The sequence below is a fragment of the Gorilla gorilla genome, chromosome 2 (assembly GCF_029281585.2).
Source record: "Gorilla gorilla gorilla isolate KB3781 chromosome 2, NHGRI_mGorGor1-v2.1_pri, whole genome shotgun sequence".
NCBI lineage: Eukaryota > Metazoa > Chordata > Mammalia > Primates > Hominidae > Gorilla > Gorilla gorilla.
In genome coordinates this window covers 124,314,722-124,335,912 of record NC_086017.1, presented here as the reverse complement: position 1 = coordinate 124,335,912, position 21,191 = coordinate 124,314,722, and the positions used below count along the sequence as shown (strand labels likewise).

General features: G+C 39.3%; 2 protein-coding genes across 14 annotated transcripts in view; both read left to right on the top strand.

Moving 5' to 3' along the window:
• SPICE1 (spindle and centriole associated protein 1) overlaps positions 1-20,696 on the top strand; it is a 70,636-nt gene extending 49,940 nt beyond the window's left edge. For 7 of the 13 annotated variants that reach the window (XM_055381641.2, XM_055381639.2, XM_055381643.2 and 4 more), the window contains exons 12-18: positions 4,410-4,557; positions 7,992-8,213; positions 11,395-11,879; positions 14,811-14,991; positions 17,160-17,262; positions 18,624-18,711; positions 19,939-20,696. In XM_055381641.2, coding sequence (XP_055237616.1) covers positions 4,410-4,557; positions 7,992-8,213; positions 11,395-11,879; positions 14,811-14,991; positions 17,160-17,262; positions 18,624-18,711; positions 19,939-19,992 — 1,281 coding nt within the window. In that variant the 3' untranslated portion in view covers positions 19,993-20,696. Of the gene's footprint in view, positions 1-4,409; positions 4,558-7,991; positions 8,214-11,394; positions 11,880-14,810; positions 14,992-15,794; positions 15,837-17,159; positions 17,263-18,623; positions 18,712-19,938 lie in introns of all 13 variants that reach the window. The other 6 variants (XM_055381638.2, XM_055381636.2, XM_055381634.2 and 3 more) reach the window with 1 other exon arrangement.
• Positions 20,513-21,191, top strand: part of CFAP44 (cilia and flagella associated protein 44) — a 153,615-nt gene continuing 152,936 nt past the window's right edge. Inside the window, exon 1 of the mRNA XM_031009240.3 lies at positions 20,513-20,591. The gene's annotated coding sequence lies outside the window, so the exon portion shown is untranslated. The remainder of the gene's footprint in view (positions 20,592-21,191) is intronic.

Here is a 21,191-nt window from a genome sequence, read left to right as displayed (position 1 = left end):
ACACCGTTCTCTTCTGGAAAACCTATTGCTTCCATGCTGCATTGAGCATTCTTCCTTTGTGAACTTTTTGTTTTTTTGAGATGGTGTCTCACTCTCTCACCCAGGATGGAGTGCAGTGGCATGAGTTCATTGCAGCCTGGACCTCCTGGGCTCAAGTGATCCTCCCACCTTAGCTTCCCAAGTCGCTGGGACTACAGGTGCGCACCACCATACCCAGCTAACTTTTTATGTTTTATAGAGATGGGGTTTCACCATGTTGCCCAGGCTGGTCTCGAACTCCAGGGCTCAAGCTATTCGCCTGCCTTGGCCCTTGAAAGTGCTGGGATTACAGGCATGAGCCACTGCACCTTGCTTCTTTGTGCACTTCTGATACTGTCTGGATATTGGTATTATTGCATTTATCAAATTGTTTTATACTTATATGTGTACTTGTTACTGAGACTGTATGCTTCTTGAGTGTACACAGTCTATTTTATTCATCTTTTTTGTTCTCATATGATGGTTATTATTACTTTTATTTATCAGCCAGAAGAGACTAGACAAGTAATAGTTAGAAGATAAATTATGTTTGTGTTAATGGACATTAGATGTAGATGTATAATTTTTTAAAATTGATAATATAGGGCCAGGCGCAGTGGCTTACACCTTTAATCCCAACATTTTGGGTGCCAAGGTGGGAAGATCACTTGAGGCCAGGAGTTTGAGATCAGCCTGGGTAACAGAGTGAGACCTGTCTCTACAAAAAATAAAAATATCAGCTGGGCATGGTAGCATATGCCTGTAGTCCTAGCTGCTTAGGAGGCTGAGGCAGGAGGATCACTTGAGCCTAGGAGTTTGAGGCTGCAGTGAGCTATGATTTTGCCATTACACTCCACCCTAGGTGACAGAGTGAGACCCTGTCTCTAAAAAAAAAAAACAACAACAAAAAACCGAAACCACACACAAATTTGATAATATAGTTCACATACCATTAAGTCCTCCACCCTTTTAAAATGTACAAATCAGTGTTTTTAGTATGTTTGAAGTTGTATGTCAGCACTGTTATCTAAATCCAGAACATTTTCCTCACTCCAGAGAGAAATCCTGTACCCTTTTTCTTTTTTTTTTGAAATGGAGTCCCACTCTGTCCCCCAGGCTGGAGTGCAGTGGCATGATCTCAGCTCACTGCAAGCTCTGCCTCCTGTGTTCATGCCATTCTCCTGTCTTAGCCTCCTGAGTAGCTGGGACTACAGGCACCTGCCACCACGCCTGGCTAATTTTTTGTATTTTTAGCAGAGACGGGGTTTCACCGTGTTAGCCAGGATGGTCTCGATCTCCTGACCTCGTGATCTGCCTGACTTGGCCTCCCAAAGTGTTGGGATTACAGGCATGAGCCACCGCGCCAGGCCATCCTGTACCCTTTAGAAGTCACTCTTCATTCTCTCTTCTTGCCAGCTCCTGGCAGTCACTAATCTACTTTTTGTGTTTGTGAACTTGCCTAATATAGATATTACATAGAAATGGAATAATGTAATATGTGCTTTTCTTTCACTTAGTATAATGTTTAAGGTTAATTTATGTTTAGCATGTATCAGTACTTCATTCCTTTGTATTGCCCAATAATATTCCATTGTATGGATGTACCATATTTTATTTCTCGTTTCATTAGTTAATGAACATTTGGGTTATTTTTACGTTTTGTCTGTTATGAATAATGCTGCTATGAACATTCATATACATATTTTTGCAGAACATATGTTTTTAATTCTCCTGGGAAGATGTGCAGTTTTAAAATGTACTAATTTACTTAACAAATCTTTGTTGAATACCTGCTGTGGGCCTGGTACTGTTCTAGGTACAGGAAATAGAATAGTGAACAAAATATAGAAAACTTTGCCCGCATGGAGCTTACATTCTAAATAAATCCTAAAAACAAAAAGTTGAAGTATAGTAAGTTAGATGGTGATATGTACTTTGAAGAAAAATAAAGCACATAAAGGCACAGGAAATGCATAGGATGGGGTGGGATGCAGTTACAAATGAGATGGGCCATGCCTGTCTGAGGAAGTGACATTTGAGCCAAGACCTGGAAGAGGCGAGGAGTGAGCATGTGGGTAGCTGAGAGAAGAGCAGTCTGGGCAGAGGAAAAGCAAGTGCGAAGGTCTTGCGGTGGGATTGTGACTGGTGAGCTTAGAGTCATCAAGGAGATCAGTGTGGCAAGAGTAGAGTATGAGGAAGAGGAAGAGAGAGAGGCAGGAGACAAGATCAGGTAAGCCCAATTACATAGCGCCTTGCATGATGGTTAAAGATATGGGCTTTTATGCTGAGTGAGATGGGAAACCACTAAAGAGAAGAGACGTGATTTGTCTTGGGTTTAAGAGGATCACTCTGGGCTGTGTTGAAACTAGATCAGAGATTGGTGCCCTTTCTTGGGTCGCGTGCCCTTAGTGTCTTATAACAAAACAGTTCTACTAGGCCAAAAACAGTTCTACTTACTAAGTTGTTGAGTCCAAACAACTATGTCCTAACAACTGAGGGGCTGTTTGAGAAAAAGTAATACTTTCTCTTAAATAACTACAATTATTTACTAATGGGTGATATGTACCTTTTGAGCACTGTACCACTTCTCAAAGCTTGGAATCATGTGGGACACAATCATTCTTATTTCCTGTTCCACACTGATTTTCCTCCAGAACTTGTTTTTTTAACCTAGCAACTGCTGAAAACCCAGCCATGAGAAGATTTGACATCCTCAAAAGGAATGTAATGGAATCTGACATTGAAACTGTGAACTGTCCTGAGCTAATAGTTCACCAGTGTCTGATAGATGGCAGGCATCACTATTTCCCTTGAAGATTTAAATTTTCCCCGGTGCCCCTGTAAGTTCACTTTAGTGCCCTGAGGTGCCTCAGCAAACAGTTTGGGAACAGTATGGGACTAGAGTAGGTGGCCAAAAAGCAGAATATTACATGAGGAGTTATTGGAATAGTTCAGGTGAGACATGGCAGCTTGGTCTAGGGTGGAAGTGGGAGAGGGTGTGAAAAGTGATCAAGTTATGAATATATTTTGAAGGCTGACCAATGCAGTCTGCTAGTTTATTGGATGTGGAGTGAAGTAGAGGATATTGGAAAAGAGTCAAGGGTAATTCCAAAGTTTTGGACTGAATAATTAAAATGATGAAGTTGCCATTTATGAGGTAAAGAAGGCTTGAGGAGGAATTTGGCTTTACGTATCTTAAGTTTGAGAAGTCTATTTGAGTTCTAGATGGAGGTGTTGAGTAGGCCACTGGATATATGAGTGTGAAATTTGGGAAAAAATTTGGGCTGGTGGTATAAAAATGTTTACTATACTTCATTCAGCAGTACTATTAATAATATTTCTGATGTCTGGCTGCACCTGACTTTTATCAAATGTCTATCTCTCTAAGCATACATGAGAGATATATATATGCTTAGATAGAAGTTTGTTACTAGCTGCCATCTTTGGGTTTTCTTACTTTGTCATTATTACAGAGTGTCAGCAATTTACAGAACTCTCCTTTTCTTCCTTCTACCTGCAATCTTCTCTACTTCTAGGAGCATTTGTGTAACACCAATACATAACTTAGATGAGCATTATGTGGTAGTGATCAAACCTGATGTTTTTAGATGACCTACTTGTATCATCCTTGTAGAGAAGATTAAGAACAAAACAAATTCATCTAACCTTCTGGGCAATCTGTTTGACTTTTACATGTAAGAATGGAATTCTAAACACTGAACACATTCAGCTCTGTGCCAGAAAGTAAATCTATGGGTATGGTATTTTGTGGGTGATCTTTTAAATATAGAAAAAAAAAACCTTATGTAATATTAAAAAATATATATATACACACACACATATAGACAAAGATGAGAATATCTATATACATATATAAAATATAGTGTTATCTCTCTCATGCACATATGTAAAAATCAAGTTGTAATTAATATTTATATTAATTACATACAGAATTTTGTGCTGTTCATGTTTACCAGTTTAAATGCCTGGGTAATATTCATTGTTTCCTCCACCTCATGTATCTGTGTCTCTTGGGGGTAGTTTAAGAGTTAGTTGAAACATCTATATGAAGAGGTTTTGTAAATGGAAAGCCCTGTAGAAAGGTTAATTCTTATTGTTGTAGCAGGGTATTTATTAATTACTGTTTCATGATTTACTTAACCATTTCCCTATCATGGAACTATTAGAATATTTATAATTATAAATAGCATTGCTTTAATTTGAAGTCTCAAATTCCTGAAGTATTTAAAATGATGATATTATACATACATATCCTTTGATATGTATTGATATGATATTAAACACACGTATCCTTTGTGTGGTTTGCTTTCTAGGTGGTGGTTTGATGTTTGATATGCTAATAATATTATTTCATATGTTTTCCTCCCCAGGCAAGACTTCAGCAGTACATGGTCACAACAGATGAGCAACTGATATCACTCACACATGCTATTAAGAACTGTCCTGTGATAAATAACAGACAAGAAATTCAGGCATCAGAAAGCGGAGCCACAGGTAGAAGAGTTATGGACAGTCCAGGTGAGTGTGGTCTTACTCTCTCAGACTGTCATTAGACTACTTAATGGCCTTAGATGACAAACCAAACCTTAAATCTCTAAACTTATATAGACTTATTGACTGTTTATGCATCTACAGTATTGTCACTACTACAGTTGCCACTACTTTTCCAGCTAATATTCGATGCTTGCTCTATGCCAGATACTTGTTAAGTCTTACATGCATAATTTCAATTCGTGTCATAATAGTCTGATGAGGTAGGTGTTATTGTTATCCCCATTGGTGTTATCCTTAGAGGAAACAGGCTGAGAGAGGGTTGGTAACTTAGCAAAGTCATACAGGTAGAAAGTAGCAGAACTGGACACCTAGACCAAAGAGAGTGCTAGCACTTTTAATCCCAGTGCTCTAGATTCAGAAGAGATGGTTTTGGAAAGAGAAAAATACTGAGTTTTAGAAATTCATAATTTTGTTCATGTGTGATAGTGTTGTTATTTTGAAATTCTTCGTCTCATGTGCCATCATATGCTATAGGCTGAATTGGACATTTTGTTTTTTTCATGTTTTTTACTTTTAAGTAAGACTTTGATGAGTATCTGTAAGAAAAGTGTTTTATGTATTTAAAACCATTTTCTTAGGATGGATTCTAAGAAGTGGCTGACCAAAATTTAACTTGCATGAGGTAGACTCATTGGCTAGGGCAGATCTCTGTCTTCTGGTGGAGTCTTGCTATTTTTTTTTTTTTTTTCTTTTTGAGATGGAGTTTCGCTCTGTCACCCAGGCTGGAGTGTAGTGGCGCCCTGTCGGCTTACTGCAACCTCCGCCTTCCAGTTTCAAGCGATTCTCCTGCCTCAGCCTACTGAGTAGCTGGGATTATAGGCGCCTGCCACCACAGCTGGCTGATTTTTGTGTTTTTAGTAGAGACGGGGTTTCACCATGTTGGCCAGCCTGGTCTCGAACTCCTGACTTCATGATCCGCCTGCCTCGGCCTCCCAAAGTGTTGGGATTACAGGCGTGAGCCACCGCACCTGGCAAGTCTTGCTATTAATATCTCAGTCAAGGAATATGTTAGTGTTTTACTGTTATCTGAATTAAGCTTCACTACTGAGAAAGCTTTTAATTATCCTATAGGTAAGAAGGGCTGGGAGTAAATGTATTGTAGAATTATTGTTTTTTGTTTTGTTTTGTTTTTTTAAATTTTTTTAGTATTTATTGATCATTCTTGGGTGTTTCTCGGAGAGGGGGATTTGGCAGGGTCGTAGGACAATAGTGGAGGGAACGTCAGCAGATAAACATGTGAACAAACCTCTCTGGTTTTCCTAGGCAGAGGGCCCTGCCTCCTTCCGCAGTGTTTGTGTCCCTGGGTACTTGCGATTAGGGAGTGGTGATGACTCTTAACGAGTATGCTGCTTTCAAGCATCTGTTTAACAAAGCACATCTTGCACCGCCCTTAATCCATTTAACCCTTAGTGGACACAGCACATGTTTCAGAGAGCAGGGGGTTGGGGGTAAGGTTATAGATTAACAGCATCCCAAGGCAGAAGAATTTTTCTTAGTACAGAACAAAATGGAGTCTCCTATGTCTACTTCTTTCTACACAGACACAGTAACAATCTGATCTCTCTTTTCCCAACATTTCCCCCTTTTCTATTTGACAAAACTGCCATCGTCATCATGGCCCGTTCTCAATGAGCTGTTGGGTACACCTAGCAGACAGGGTGGCGGCCGGGCAGAGGGGCTCCTCACTTCCCAGACGGGGCGGCCGGGCAGAGGCACCCCCCCCACCTCCCAGACGGGGCGGCGGCTGGGCGGGGGCTGCCCCCTACCTCCAGGATGGGGCGGCTGGCCAGGCGGGGGCTGCCCCCCACCTCCCGAACGGGGCGGCTGCCGGGCGGAGGGGCTCCTCACTTCTCAGACGAGTCGGCCGGTAAGAGACGCTCCTCACCTCCCAGACGGGGTGGCGGCGGGGCAGAGACACTCCTCAGTTCCCAGACGGGGTCGCGGCCGGGCAGAGGCGCTCTTCACATCTCAGACGGGGCGGCGGGGCAGAGGCACTCCCCACATCCCAGACGATGGGCGGCCGGGCAGAGATGCTCCTCACTTCCTAGACGGGATGATGGCTGGGAAGAGGTGCTCCTCACTTCCCAGACTGGGCAGCCGGGCAGAGGGGCTCCTCACATCCCGGACGATGGGCGGCCAGGCAGAGAAGCTCCTCACTTCCTAGACAGGGTGGCGGCCAGGCAGAGGCTGCAATCTCAGCACTTTGGGAGGCCAAGGCAGGCGGCTGGGAGGTGGAGGTTGTAGCGAGCCGAGATCACGCCACTGCACTCCAGCCTGGGCAACATTGAGCACTGAGTGAGCGAGACTCCGTCTGCTATCCCGGCACCTCGGGAGGCCGAGGCTGGCAGATCACTCGCGGTCAGGAGCTGGAGACCAGCCCGGCCAACACGGCGAAACCCCGTCTCCACCAAAAAATACGAAAACCAGTCAGGCGTGGCGGCGCGCGCCTGCAATCCCAGGCACTTGGCAGGCTGAGGCAGGAGAATCAGGCAGGGAGGTTGCAGTGAGTCGAGATGGCGGCAGTACAGTCCAGCCTCGGCTCCGCATCAGAGGGAGAGGGGAGAGGCAGACGGGAGAGGGAGACGGGAGAGGGAGCCAGAATTATTGTTAATTATTGTTATTGCCTGTGGAAAAAGTCAGAAAGATTTATGTTGGTGAGACCAAAGATTTATGTAATATTTTCCTGAGTCTCAGCTCTTGTAACTCTTTTAAAATAATATGGAATGTGACTATGTTGTGATAATGCATGACGTGTGAAGTTCCTTGTTTTGTAATGAGCCTTATATATGGAGGTCAGTGCATTAATATGACCCATTTTAGCCATTTTGTTACTTGTTATGACCATTAAAAAGCTATCCATAACAAATAATGAAAAATTCTACCAGCCTAGGCAGCATGGTGAACCCCGTCTTTACAACGAATACAAAAAATTAGCTGGATGTGATGGTGCATGCCTATAGTCCCAGCTACTCGGGAGGCTGAGGTGGGAAGATCACTGGAGCCTGGGAGGTCGAGGCTTCAGTGAGCCAAAATCGCTCCACTGCACTTCAGCCTGGGTGACAGAGTGAGACTCTGTGTGAAAAAAAGGAAAAATGTAAAAGACAAACTCTGGAATGCCACATAGGATTTTTTAGGAGTCCCTAACTGGCTCGCTTTTCATGGCTTTGAGGCCTTAGTGATTTTCTCAAAAATAGTAACTTCTCAGTACTAGCCCCCCAGGAGCCTGCCCATGAATGATTGGCAGAGGAGGATACAGCCTAGAAAGTGAAGGCTCCAAGAGCTATGTTGATTCATGTGGATTTTGCACTCTACTGAGATGCATTTAAGAATAAATACCTGAAATGTGCTCATAGTTTCTTTTTGTTCCTATTGTACTAATATCCTCTCATCTTCTTCAGAGCGTCCAGTTGTAAATGCCAATGTCTCAGTGCCATTGATGTTCAGAGAGGAAGTGGCTGAATTCCCACAGGAAGAGTTGCCTGTTAAACTGTCTCAGGTGCCAGACCCTCCAGATAACATGAATCTGGCCAAGAATTTTCCAGCACATATTTTTGAGCCAGCTGTGTTGTTAACACCGCCCAGGCAGAAGAGCAACTTAAAATTCTCTCCTCTTCAGGACGGTAAGTCTTCTTCTAAAGTTACATGAAAGTCGTTTTTTAATGTTTCATTTGTGCAATGTATTACTTTCACCATTACATGAAAAACAGAATTGAAAAAGACACTGATTACCACACATAGCCTTTAAGCTGAAGGAAGAATTTTCATGCTATGTGTATCATACCTGTGGTCATGTGTGACATTTAATTAATTTTATTGTATATCTATTTTATTAAACATTGTAAGTATTAAACTCAGATCAAAAGATCAGAGTCCTTAGCATTAAGATGCGGAGTAAGGGGAATCCCTTTTGTCCCTATGGTCCAGGAGCATTTCAAAGAGTTAGAAGCAGGAGATTATACTCCAAAGAGTAATGAAAGTTAGACTAAGGAAAGGTGAAAACTGTGACTTTAAGGGTCTTGTAAGTGACATCTGGTCATTATATTCACCTCTTTCTCATCAAAAGTTTTCAGCTCAGTTAGTTGAGGGAATTTTATAATAAAAGTTAATGGACAATTAAAAATAGCTTTAGAGTTACTCTTGCAGCTCACAGGTAGAGTTTTGAATAAACATGTTAAGAATGTATTATTCTTAGCTCAAAGATTCTTAACTCAGGGTTCATGAATGGTCTTCAGAAGTTCCATGGACTACCTCATTGTTGGGAAGATTAAATTTATTTGTCCCCATGTACATTTTTTCTGGAGCTATTGTTTTTATTTCATTTTTAAAGAGGTCTTTAGTCAAAAAAAGAACCGCCATCTTAAACTCTCTTCCAAAGTTTTTTGAAAAATATTATTCAGGTCTGATTAGCCTGAATTTTTATTTCTTTGACAAGTTTTTTTTTTTTATTTTTACATAGGGAAACAGAAAAATAACTGTTTATTATTATTGGGACATACAAATTTTGTGCAATTTTCTGCACTTTGATGTATGTTTCCAATAAAGGACACGAAGAAGCCCAGGGGTTAAAGAAAATGGCAAATCCTTGCTATTAAAAATTCTGTTTTGGTATTTATAATGCAGATGTAGCATTTGTCAGATCAGTATGGTGCAGTGGTGACAGTGCCAGGCTGAGAGTCAGACATGCTGGTATCTTGGCCCGTTTATTGTTGACTACCTGTGAGGCATGAGGCTCAGATAGTTTACCTTTTCTAGACCTAAGCTTTTCCTTCTATGAAATGAGAAGATATTTCTTTATCTTTAATGTTCCCTCCAGCTCTATCATTGTATGATTCAGTATTTCCTCTTCAGAGGGCTTCAGTTACAATAAACATGTTTACTCTGATCACAACCGTACTAAATGCTTGTTAAAGCAAATTTGTCAGGGATTGCTATAGACAACATTTTGTTAATATCTTCAGCAAGTTTGTATTTAAAATAACTGCCCGTTTATTTTATAATGTGCAGACAGCTGCTTGTGAATATGTATTTGAATTGGTGATGTTTTATTATATTTTTCAAGCATTGTTTGGAATACTCACATATAAAGAATTATTCAGTTAAACAGAATATGCAGATGAAAATGGGTGATACATAGGGCCCTTCATCAGCATTCAGTTCTCTTTTAGGATAGCTTTGTCTAATAGAATTTTCTGGGTTGATGAAAATGTTCTGTGTCTGCTCCATCCAGAATGGTGGCCACTGGCTGCATGGGGCTAGTGAGCACCTGATATGTGGCTTATGTGACTGAGAAACTGAATTTTAAATTTTATTTGATTTTAATTAACTTAAATTTGAATAGCCACATATAGCTAGAGGCTGCCATATTGGACAATATTGCTGTAGAATTTCCCATCATAAATATTTTCCTCTAGCTATTGATTTATTTCTGCTTTTCTTTACTGCCATGCTTCTTGAACGAGTAGTGGGTGTGTGTGTCTGTGTGTACTGGTGTGCAGTTTCATTTCATTTTCTGATCTCCCATTCATCCTTTATTTTAAAGTGTTCATTCGAATTCATATTTGTATATGGTTTTTTAAAAAGTACTGTCAATTTAACCCAGAGAAAGGCTCTCTAAAAGAAACTGATATTTATTTGAGATTGAGAATTGCAATGGGAATATGGTGGGCATATTCAGGGAAGTAAAGGAAGACAAGAGTTTTTAAAGGGGAAATGAGGAGGATTATTTAAGTTGTTTTGAGATAACTATCCTTGGCTACAAGGATCAATAACAAGGGTGGCATCAGTCTAAGGTTGGATAGGCAGTTGTTGGGCAAATGTCCTCGCAGAATTATTTTTTGTGTAAGATTGTGGTGGCCTTTGTGCAAGGTTCTGGCTTTTGAAGTCTTGAACAGTTCTTGTTATCAGTCATACATGCATGAGAACCCTTCCTTCCTGGCTTTTTAAGGCTCCACTTATCAGTCACTTGTGTCTGATAAAGTGACTCTGATAAAGTCACTTGCCCTCTGACACAAATGTCTGAATTTTTTTTTTCCTTTGAGATGGAGTTTCGCTCTTGTCACCCAGGCTGGAGTGCAGTGGTGCAATCTCAGCTCACTGCAACCTCTGCCTCCTGGGTTCAAGCTATTCTCCTGCCTCAGCCTCCTGAGTAGCTGGGATTACAGCCGTGCACCATCACGGCTGGCTAGTTTTTAAAATATGTATTATTAGTATAGACTGAGTTTCACTATGTTGGCCAGGCTGATCTCGAACTCCTGACCTGAGGTGATCTGCCGACCTTGGCCTTGCAAAGTGCTGGTATTATAGGAGTGAGCCACCGCTCCCAGCCAAATGACTCCATTTTGATTCTGACAGCTTTCACAGTACATACCCCTAAAGGCAGTCATTTTCTGCCTGTAGTGTCCTTTGCTCAGTTTCTATTACATATGTAATCATTTAAAAATTTTACTTCCTCAGAGAGGCCTTTCCTGGTTATCTGCTGTTTAAATTGGGTACTTATACCCACTTCCTCATTCCCCAAGATTCCCAGATGTGAGTTAATATATGTGTTAAAATGTGAACTTGACAGATGGTTTTTCACAAGGGTACTAACAAATGCTTTAAGGAATGTAAAAAGTCTCTGTACTTGATTACGAGGGGCGGCATTGCTGGTGTGTTCTCTGCTGAAAATAGTTTAAGCATTCAGAAGCCAAACTCTTCTACTGAAATACTTTTCTAACTACCATGGTGGGCTAATGAGATGAGTATAGTGCCAATCTATGGGAAAATAATACGTATTTGTTATTTTTAAATTCTTATCTATAGTATTGAGAAGGACTGTTCAAACTCGTCCTGCTCCACGACTTCCTCCAACTGTGGAAATAATTGAGAAGGAACAAAATTGGGAAGAGAAGACCTTGCCTATTGATACAGACATTCAGAATTCAAGTGAAGAGAATCGTCTCTTCACTCAGAGATGGAGAGTCTCTCATATGGGAGAAGATTTGGAGAACAAAACTCAGGCTCCTTTTGTTAACCTCTCACAGCCCCTCTGCAATTCCCATTCCAACACTCAACAGTCAAGAAGCCCCACATTCTCAGAAGAGCTCCCAGTACTGGGAGATGGGCAGCAACTGAGAACAAATGAGTCATTAATACAAAGAAAGGACATAATGACACGAATTGCTGATTTGACATTGCAGAATTCAGCTATCAAGGCACATATGAATAATATTATTGAGCCCAGAGGAGAACAAGGGGATGGACCCCGGGAGTTGAACAAACAAGAAAGTGCAAGTGACATGACTTCTGTGAGTACCATTTAAGGATTGATTAGGGACATATAGGAATTTAAATAGGAACTTTAGCTTGGGCAACTTAAGAAACTTCTTTTCAGAAGTGATCCTAGAAAGCTTTGAGGCTAGATGGCTTATGTTTGGCATGTCCTCAATACAATAGATCCAAGTTATTTATCAGTCTGTTGTACATACAATACAAGACAGCATAAAAGGAAAATTATATAAATGAAAATAGGACAAAGATAAAATGCGTAGGAAAGCTAAGATTAAGTTAGGAATGAAGTTTTAGTTATAAAATATAGAATTAATATTACTTGAATGTTTGCTACACAGCCACATGTTAATTGAAAATATTTTTATTTTTAAAATGGCTCATAAAAGAGTATTGGTCCTCAACTCATGAGTAGTTAATTTTTGAGGACATAGAATGGATTTTCCTATAGAAATGAGGTGGGTTTTTTGTTTTGTTTTGTGTGTTGTTTGTTTTGTTTTTTCTGAGACGGAGTCTTGCTCTGTTGCCCAAGCTGGAGTGCAGTGGCGTGATCTCGGCTCACTGCAACCTCTGCCTCCCGGGTTCAAGCGATTCTCCTGCCTCAGCCTCCTAAGTAGCTGGGATTACAGGCATGCACCACCACACCTGGCTAATTTTTGTATTTTTAGTAGAGAGGGGTTTCACCATGTTGGTGAGGCTAGTCTTGAATTCCTGACCTTGTGATCTGCCCGCCTCAGCCTCCCAAAGTGCTGGAATTACAGGCATGAGCCACTGCGCCCAGCCTGTTTTGTTTTTTTGAGATGGAGTCTCACTCTGTTGCTCAGGCTGGAGCGCAGTGACGCAATCTTGGCTCCCTGCAACCGCCGCCTCCTGGGTTCAAGCGATTCTGCTGCCTCAGCCTCCTGAGTAGCTGGGATTACAGGTGCGTACTACCACACCTGGTGAATTTTTGTATTTTTTGTAGAGGCGGGGTTTCGCCATGTTGGCCAGGCTGGTCTCGAACTCCTGACCACAAATGATCTGTTTGCCTCGGCCTCCCAAAGTGCTGGAATTACAGGCATGAGCCACTGCATCTGGCCAGAAATAATGTTTTAAAGGATTATTAAAGCCAGACTTTAATATAAATATTAATCATCTGGGGATCTTGCTGAAATGTGGTTTCTGATTGAGTAGGTCTAGGGTAGGACCTGTGCATTTCTAATAAGTTCCCAAATGATGCCAGTGCTGCTAGTCTGAGGACCACGCTTTGAGTAGCAAAGGTCTGCATTTTATAGTGCAGGAGTTTTGTAAGTTAAATAAACTTTGTGGGCTAACCTGGTAACTTAAACCTTCATTTCATTGTTTCTGGGGGAGATAGGAAGTCTAAATTCCAGCTGGGGGGCGGTTATAAAAGAGCTCCAAATGCTGGTTCCAGTGATGGTAGACACTTTCTTTTACCCCTTCTAGAGCCAAGGCAGCTCCTGTCAGGTTTCTGATAGGAGCTGGGCACTGTCACTGGGGATTAGAAGCTCGTGAGGTGGCTGTGTTCATAAGGGCTTTAACAACAGTGGGTTGGAGGGCTTTGGTGAGGAAGGTTAGGGTGAGGTGAGTCATAAGGTAAGGGCCATCTCTGTCAGCACTGGGTCATGGGGAATAAGGACAATATGGGTATTGAATCATAGAAGTAGACAGAAGGAACTGGCAGAAGAGGAGCCAGAAAGGAATATTGCTAGTAGGGAGCAGCCAGCCATTGGTAGTGGTGTCTATAAGTAAATATCAACTGCCTCAATTTTGAGTCACTGGGAGGCATTTATATATTTGTAGTTTTGAAGATTATTCATAACAGGCAACTCTTGGTTTAAAAAAGACAGCAGAGTCTAATGTTTTGCTTGCCTCCTTTTCTAATTAGTATGTAGATCAAGCTGGAAGGTACTATCTAATATTTCTGTCTTCACTACCCTCTTTTGTTTTAATTGGAAATAAAAATGATCTTTAATTCATACTGATTTTCCTATTTATTTATTACTAATAGACATAAGCTAAAAATCAGTGATTTTTATTAGGGATTGTTTTTTCCCAAAGAGAAATGAAATAACTAAGACTGAAATAATGACATAATTAGGAATAATGAAATAATTAGGAATGACATAAGCACATTTGGGGGGGAATTTTCAAATTAAATTTATGCTATATTTTTTGGGTGGCTATTTTTTACCCTACCTCTCATATTTCTTTCCAATCACCAACTATTCTTGAATCAGATACCTTAGGCCAAAAGTGGCTTGGGGAGGCTGACATATGGTTAGAAGGAGTGACAAGATTCCCAGAATCTTTGCCAAATGGTGCATATTTGAAGACTGTAATTATAGAAACTTCTGTTTCCAAGATAGCAGATCCTCTTTTGTAATCTGTCAAACTGCAGATCTGTCTTCAAAGATGTGTGGCATTTACTTAGAGACCAGCTCACTTGGAGCAGTCTCTTTGCTCATGTGATCTTTTGTGCAGCTCTGCAGATACTAAGAGATGCAGAAAAGCTTTTCCCAGAATATATGCTTAAAGGGACTGTAAATTCTATTGTGTGCTCACTATTCACATTTATATATAATAAGGGCTATGAATACTAACTTGCTGGCATTAGTAAGTCAAAATTGTGTGAGATTGAGGCGGGTGGATCACGAGGTCAGGAGATGGAGACCATCCTGGCTAACACGGTGAAACCCCGTCTCTGCTAAAAACACAAAAAATTAGCTGGGCATGGTGGCAGGTGCCTGTAGTCCCAGCTACTCGGGAGACTGAGGCAGGAGAATGGCGTGAACCCGGGAGGCAGAGGTTGCAGTGAGCCGAGATAGAGCCACTGCACTCCAGCCTGGGCGACAGAGTGAGACTCCGCCTAAAAAAAAAAAAAAAAATCGTGGGAGAGATTTTTCAGTATTCAGTATTCAATTTGTGCTTTTTTTTTTTTTCTCCCAAAGACTTTTCCAGTAGCACAGTCTCTAACACCAGGTAGTATGGAGGAACGGATTGCAGAATTGAATCGACAAAGTATGGAGGCTCGTGGAAAACTACTGCAGTTGATAGAGCAGCAGAAACTTGTTGGTTTGAATCTTTCTCCACCAATGTCACCTGTTCAATTACCTCTCAGAGCATGGACTGGTTGGTCACAAATTCATGATTTAAAAACTAGAAATATGTAGGTTTTCAGTTTTCTTGATTTTGCAAGTTTATATTAAGCCAAAAGAAGTATCAGAGCATATATTTTGGTGCCTTCAATTTTGCACAGAAAGAAATAGCCCTAACTCACAGGATAAGTGACAGAAATGGAATTAGAAGGCAGATCTCCTGATTATTTCTATCCTATGATGCCTATAGTTAATCTTTGGTGTCTGAGTTCCTAAATTATCGTACATCTAAATGGGATTCATTATAGTGTACGGTTCACTTAGGTCATATGCTGCAACTAAGCATGAAATATCTGAACGTTCATTTAGAATTTCATCAGCAACGAATTACAAGTTATTATTCTGTAAAACACTTAAAACATTTTCACTCAATTAAATTTTTTGTTACATTTAGGAATGTGAAAAGCTAGAGGGGATTCTGAATAATAAAATAGTAACTGAAAAAATTGTCATAGTATTCACATTCAAAAAGATACTGATGAAACGAAGTATGTATCAAGTTGCTTTTTATCAGAAATTGCATTATTAAGGCCCTCAAGGGACAGAGCTACATGAAGAGTACTGAGAGATTGATTTTGGCCGAGTAAAAGAGAAGGCTCTAATTGTCAGGAATAGAAAAAGCTCCATGTACCAGTAATTGATGTGTTCTCTGAGATATTCAGACATTGGTGTTTGAAGGGGACTCATATGTCTTATTTCTGGTTGAAGTAGGTTACCTTTAAGATACCTTCCAATAAGACTTTTCCCTTCAGAAATTATTTCCTTTTTGAAATACAGACCCAGAAAGCAGACTCTTTTGGAAATTGCTGGAAAAAGAAGGTAATGCATTTCCCCAGGGCTCTCTCTGTTTATTCTAGGCTTCCTCAAATGACAGTTTTGTCTACTGTTCTTCATAGTTATGAAGCCTAGAGACAACTTCTGATTAGAATAAATAAATCAATTAACTATGTATGAACATGTGCTATGTGCGAACATGTACTATGTGCCTGCCATGTGTGGGCTTGAATACTCTAGCATTTGAGTAGGGGAGCAGGCAACAAACAAATCAATATTTGGGATAATATCAGTTAGTGCTAAGTGCAAGGAAGAAAAATAAAGCAGATCAGCCTTAAGAATAATTTTGTGTTTAAATATACATCTTCCATTTCAGTATTTGTGTATGGTTAAAATATGCTTTTATTTATGTTATGTAATTTAGTCCTCAACATACTTTAAGAGGAGACAGGGCTAATATTATACCTATTTGATGAATAAGTAAACTGAGGCACAAAGAGGTTATGTGATTTATCAAGTTACAAAGCAAGTTGTGGATTTGCAACTGCGTTCTTTCCTGTCCAGTGATTTATCTCTAAAGTATTCTTTTTATAAGTAAAATTCTTATATTTGTTTAAAAAAAAAGCCTCTGTGGACTATAATGATTAAAATAAAAATAAACCATATGCCATGAAAACCTCTTTTGTTTTCTAGGGTAACTGAGGAATATTTTGTAAAATTAAATAGGGTTTTATTACCTTGTAAAGCCAGGAAGTCACACAAAGGCAGGAGCCTCTGTGAAACTGCCTGTGATGAACATTAAGTCTTTCATTAGTAAATACTTAGTAAATATGCTGATTGATTACCTACTTCTGAAATATGGAAAATATTCATAGTTATACTTGCTATTGGCCATATGGAGCTCTTCAGCCAACTTTCCTCTCCTACTTTAATGTCTTCAGTAATAGTCATAATGTAATCGATTTAAAAGATTTAAAGTTTTACTGAATGACTTCAGAACTTTTCTTTTTCCTTTTTTTTTTGGGAAAACTTTAGGTAAGCTCTTTTGGACAAAGATCTCAAGCTCTTTAGGGCTAGTTCTTAATTCCTGTTTTTCACCTCCAGAACTGACATGATGCCACTTGTCTGAAGATTCTGGCTCTCTATGAACTGGCATGCTGCTGAATTAACACTAGTAACTAAAGTTTCTTATCCCACAGTTCAGTAAAAAAAAAAAAAAAAGTCTTTCAAGTGTATCTTGGGCTAGGATTAAAACAGACGGAAAGAACCACCAAATTTTTAATGTGCAGTTTGCAGTAAGATAGAAATTGAGTGAAATTTTTATTTCATTGAAAGGTAATGAAACTAATATTTATTTTTATATTTTAGAAGGAGCAAAGAGGACAATTGAGGTATCTCTTCCAGGAGCAGAAACCCCAGAAAGCTCAAAATGTAGTACTGTCTCTCCCGTCAGCGGGATAAATACAAGAAGGTAAGTTGCAGTGTGAATATTTACTTTAAAAAAAAAAGCAAAAAGAATTTGGTATGTATTTTATTCTCTTTGTGAAAAAAGGAAGTGTACAGTATCTGACTTAGGTTGAGACAGACTCATGCAAAGAGAGTAAAATAATTGGAAAAGAGAATTTTGAGGGGAAATGGAGTGAGGAATAAACTTTAAGTAGAAAGGCATGGGTTTGCTACTGAAAACAAAAGTGAGATAACACATATGTAGAGTACTTATGGGTTACAAAATTAGGAGATGATGTATGACAGGACAGCTGAATTGAGCAATAGTATTTTCCTCCTTCACAGTAAATGAAACTGAAGCTCTCCGAGTTAATTGGGTGATTTGTCTAGATGGGTCATATGATTGGTAAATAGTGACACTAAGGACATACCTGGCCTTTCTGTCTCTACTCTGCATCCTTACTATTGTACTGTGCTGTTCCAGGTCGTGTTACTCTTCTACTACCTGGACCTTTTTCCCCATCCCTGCACGTTCTTTTTCCCTTTATTATTGAAAACTTATCCATATAATATTGTAATGGCAGATACATGTCATTATACATTTGTGAAAACCCACAGAATGTGTAACACGGAGAGTGAACCCTGATGTAAGCTATGAACTTCAGTCAATTATATCAACATTAGATCATCCGTTGTAATAGATTTGTCACACTAATGCAAGATCTTAATAATAGGGGAAACTGTGTGTGTGTTGGAGGTGGGGGGTAAGGGGCATATGGGAACTCTGTACTTTCCACTCATCTTTCCATAAACCTAAAACAGCTCTAAAAATTAAATTGTATTTGTATTAGTCCATTTTCATGTTGCTGATAAAAACATAACCGAGATTGGGAAGAAAAAGAGGTTGAATTGGACTTACAGTTTCACATGGCTGGAGAGGCTTTAAAATCATGGTGGGAGGCGAAGGACACTTCTAACATGGTGGCAGCAAGAGAAAATGAGGAAGAAGCAAAAGCAGAAACCCCTGATAAACCCATCAGGTCTCATGAGACTTATTTACTATCACGAGAATAGCATGGGAAAGACTGGCCCCCATGATTCAGTTACCTCCCCATGAGTCCCTCCCACAACATGGGGGAATTCTGGGAGATACAATTCAAGTTGAGATTTTGGTGGGGACACAGCCAAACCATATCACTATTAATGAACAAATAAAGACTTACAGGTTGGTGAAAATAAGTTACAAATAATTTACCTCGTTGGACCTAAGTTAGCCATATGTTTTCAAGCTCTTGCCAGTATTGAGAATTGTCAGTTGTTTGCATAATCTTTTAAGGTTAATAATGATAGCTCACTCTCTTACTCTGTTTTATTTTTCATGAATAGATCTTCCGGGGCTACTGGTAATTCTTGTTCTCCACTAAATGCCACCTCAGGAAGTGGGAGATTCACACCTCTTAATCCAAGAGCAAAGGTACACGTTAAAATGTAATTGTGAAATGCATATAGGGGTGAGGGTAGAAGGTGGCTGATTTAGTGATTTCCATTCTAAATTATCATTCCTGTTATCCTAAAGCTGATACGATATTCTTAAAAGAAAAGAAATACTAATTTACCTTTTTAGGAAAAACAAGCCATATGCTTCTTCTGTTTTCTAGGGTAACTAAGGAATAGGGTAAAATTCAATAGGATATTCAACAGTCCTTAAAGACTGGAAATTACTGGTTTCAGGTAGAGCTTCCCATATATTACGGCAGGACACACAGGTGTGCCTTGAATGGGTTGTAGATCTACTGAGCTATTGGTTCCCCCAGTCCTTGTGCTTGGGTGGGGTCTGGAACAGCCAGAGCACTGGGTCCGGTCACTTTTCCTCTCATTTTATCCCTGTGTGCCATATCTGACTGTGCCATTGGTTAGATAGGTTATGGTACCAGGGAAAAATAAATGTCTTAATGTGTTCTTCATGTATTTTGATGTGCCATAGGTATGTATAGAAGCTAAGCATTTCACAGTATATTCAAAATTTTTGCAGAAGGCATTTTTTCTGTGGTGCTAGTACAGTAAAATATAGTTCCTTTGAGTGGTTATGGTAAATTGTGAGGATATCTTTAAAATTGTAAAAAATAATTTTGTAGACTTGAGCCAACAAGTGTCTGACATTAGGAAAATCTTTGCATTTCTTATTACTGAGTTCAGTAATTAGATCAAAGAGTGGGTGCTTATAGCCCAAATTAAATGATAGGGGAAAGATATTAAATGATAGGGGAATGATAGATACCCGAATTGTCCAGTTCTAGGAGATTTGTTCTTTGCTACTTCTTATATTCTACAAAAGCTTTAAAGTAAGCTATTTTATATAAATTATTCTTAGTTCCTGGAATTTAGTAACATTTAATTTACTAAGACCAAATAACTGCCTTTTTGTCATTTTAAAAATTTATGCCTATGATAGCTATAAAACACTGGACTTAAAAAAATTATGACTCCTAAATCAGTAAGAGGATCTGTTGACCAAGTAATCAGTTATTTGGTAGTATCTCTGTTAGAGAATAAACATTGCCAATAACAATTTAATTTCCAGTACCATTCAATGGCACAGGATGACTTTGTTTTATGCACTTGGTCTAAATGATCTGTAAATCTTGAGTAGTTTCATGTTTCTGATTACCATCTAAATTTTTTCTGTGTCTTTGTTCAACAGATTGAGAAACAGAATGAAGAAGGCTGGTTTGCTCTTTCTACCCATGTATCATAAGTGAAGTCAAGTCTCACTGAGTTTGTTCTTAATAATTTATTACTCCCCTTTCCCTACTCTGACTTTTAAGTTTTTATATCCTTCTTTTAGATAAAACCTACAAAGATCCTGTGAATTAGTACTAATGAAACAGAGAAATAAAGCAATTATTTTTTGACTTTCTCAAATAAGTTTTCAACAACCAACTGATCTACAGCTCCCTGTGAATGAAACTTTGACTGTAGAGAAGTTAAAGTTTTGTATTTTAATACTTTCTTAAGTATTTTAAGGGTTTTTTTTGATTAATACATTTTTACCTTTATCTTTATTCAGGGTTTTTTGAGGTTTAGTGTATCTTAGTTGATCCATTTATTTATTTATTTTCCTGAAGAACTAATTAGTTCTTTGCATGTAACTTACAATAAAATTAGTGCTTTGCATGTAACTTACAATAAAATTCCTCTGTGTGATTAGAGTCTGGCTTTCAGGAATATGTAACACCCACTTTTCTTTCTTTTTTCTTGGGAAGTCATTGCTGTTCATCACTTTTTCCATCAAGTGAAATATACAGCCTTAAAAAAAATAGGCCTGGGAGTGTTTGTTTATATTTGCTTAAGCAGGTAAGAGTGGTTGCATTTATTATAAAATCTTATGTAGTTTTTAAATGTGAAAATGTCATCAATAATGGTAATGCAAATCAAATAAATATGATTCTAGAGCTCAAATGCCTAAATGTGGTAACATCGATTTAATGGTATATTTAATGTTTCAAACAATTAAATAGAAAAAGTTGCTATTAATTTTCCCAGCCCTGAATTTAAGCAGATCTTTCAGGGTAGATTTCTCTTTTTTTTTTTTTTAGACAGAGTCTTGCTTTATTGCCCAGGCTGGAGTGCAGTTGTATAATCTGGTTCACTGCAACCTCAGTCTCCCGGGTTCAAGCAGTCCTCTTACCTCAGCCTCCTGAGTAGCTAGGATTATAGGTACATGCCACCACGCCCAGCTAATTTGTGTATTTTCAGTAGAGACGGGGTTTCACCATATTGGCCAGGCTGATCTCGAACTCCTGACCTCAAATGATCCACCTGCCTTGGTTTCCCAAAGTGCCGGGATTACAGGTGTGAGCCACTGCACCCGGCTCAGGATAGATTTTTCAGGGTACCCTTTTGGTTCTGAGATGTTGATTTCTATTTTAAACTTGTTTTTTGAATGATCTCTGC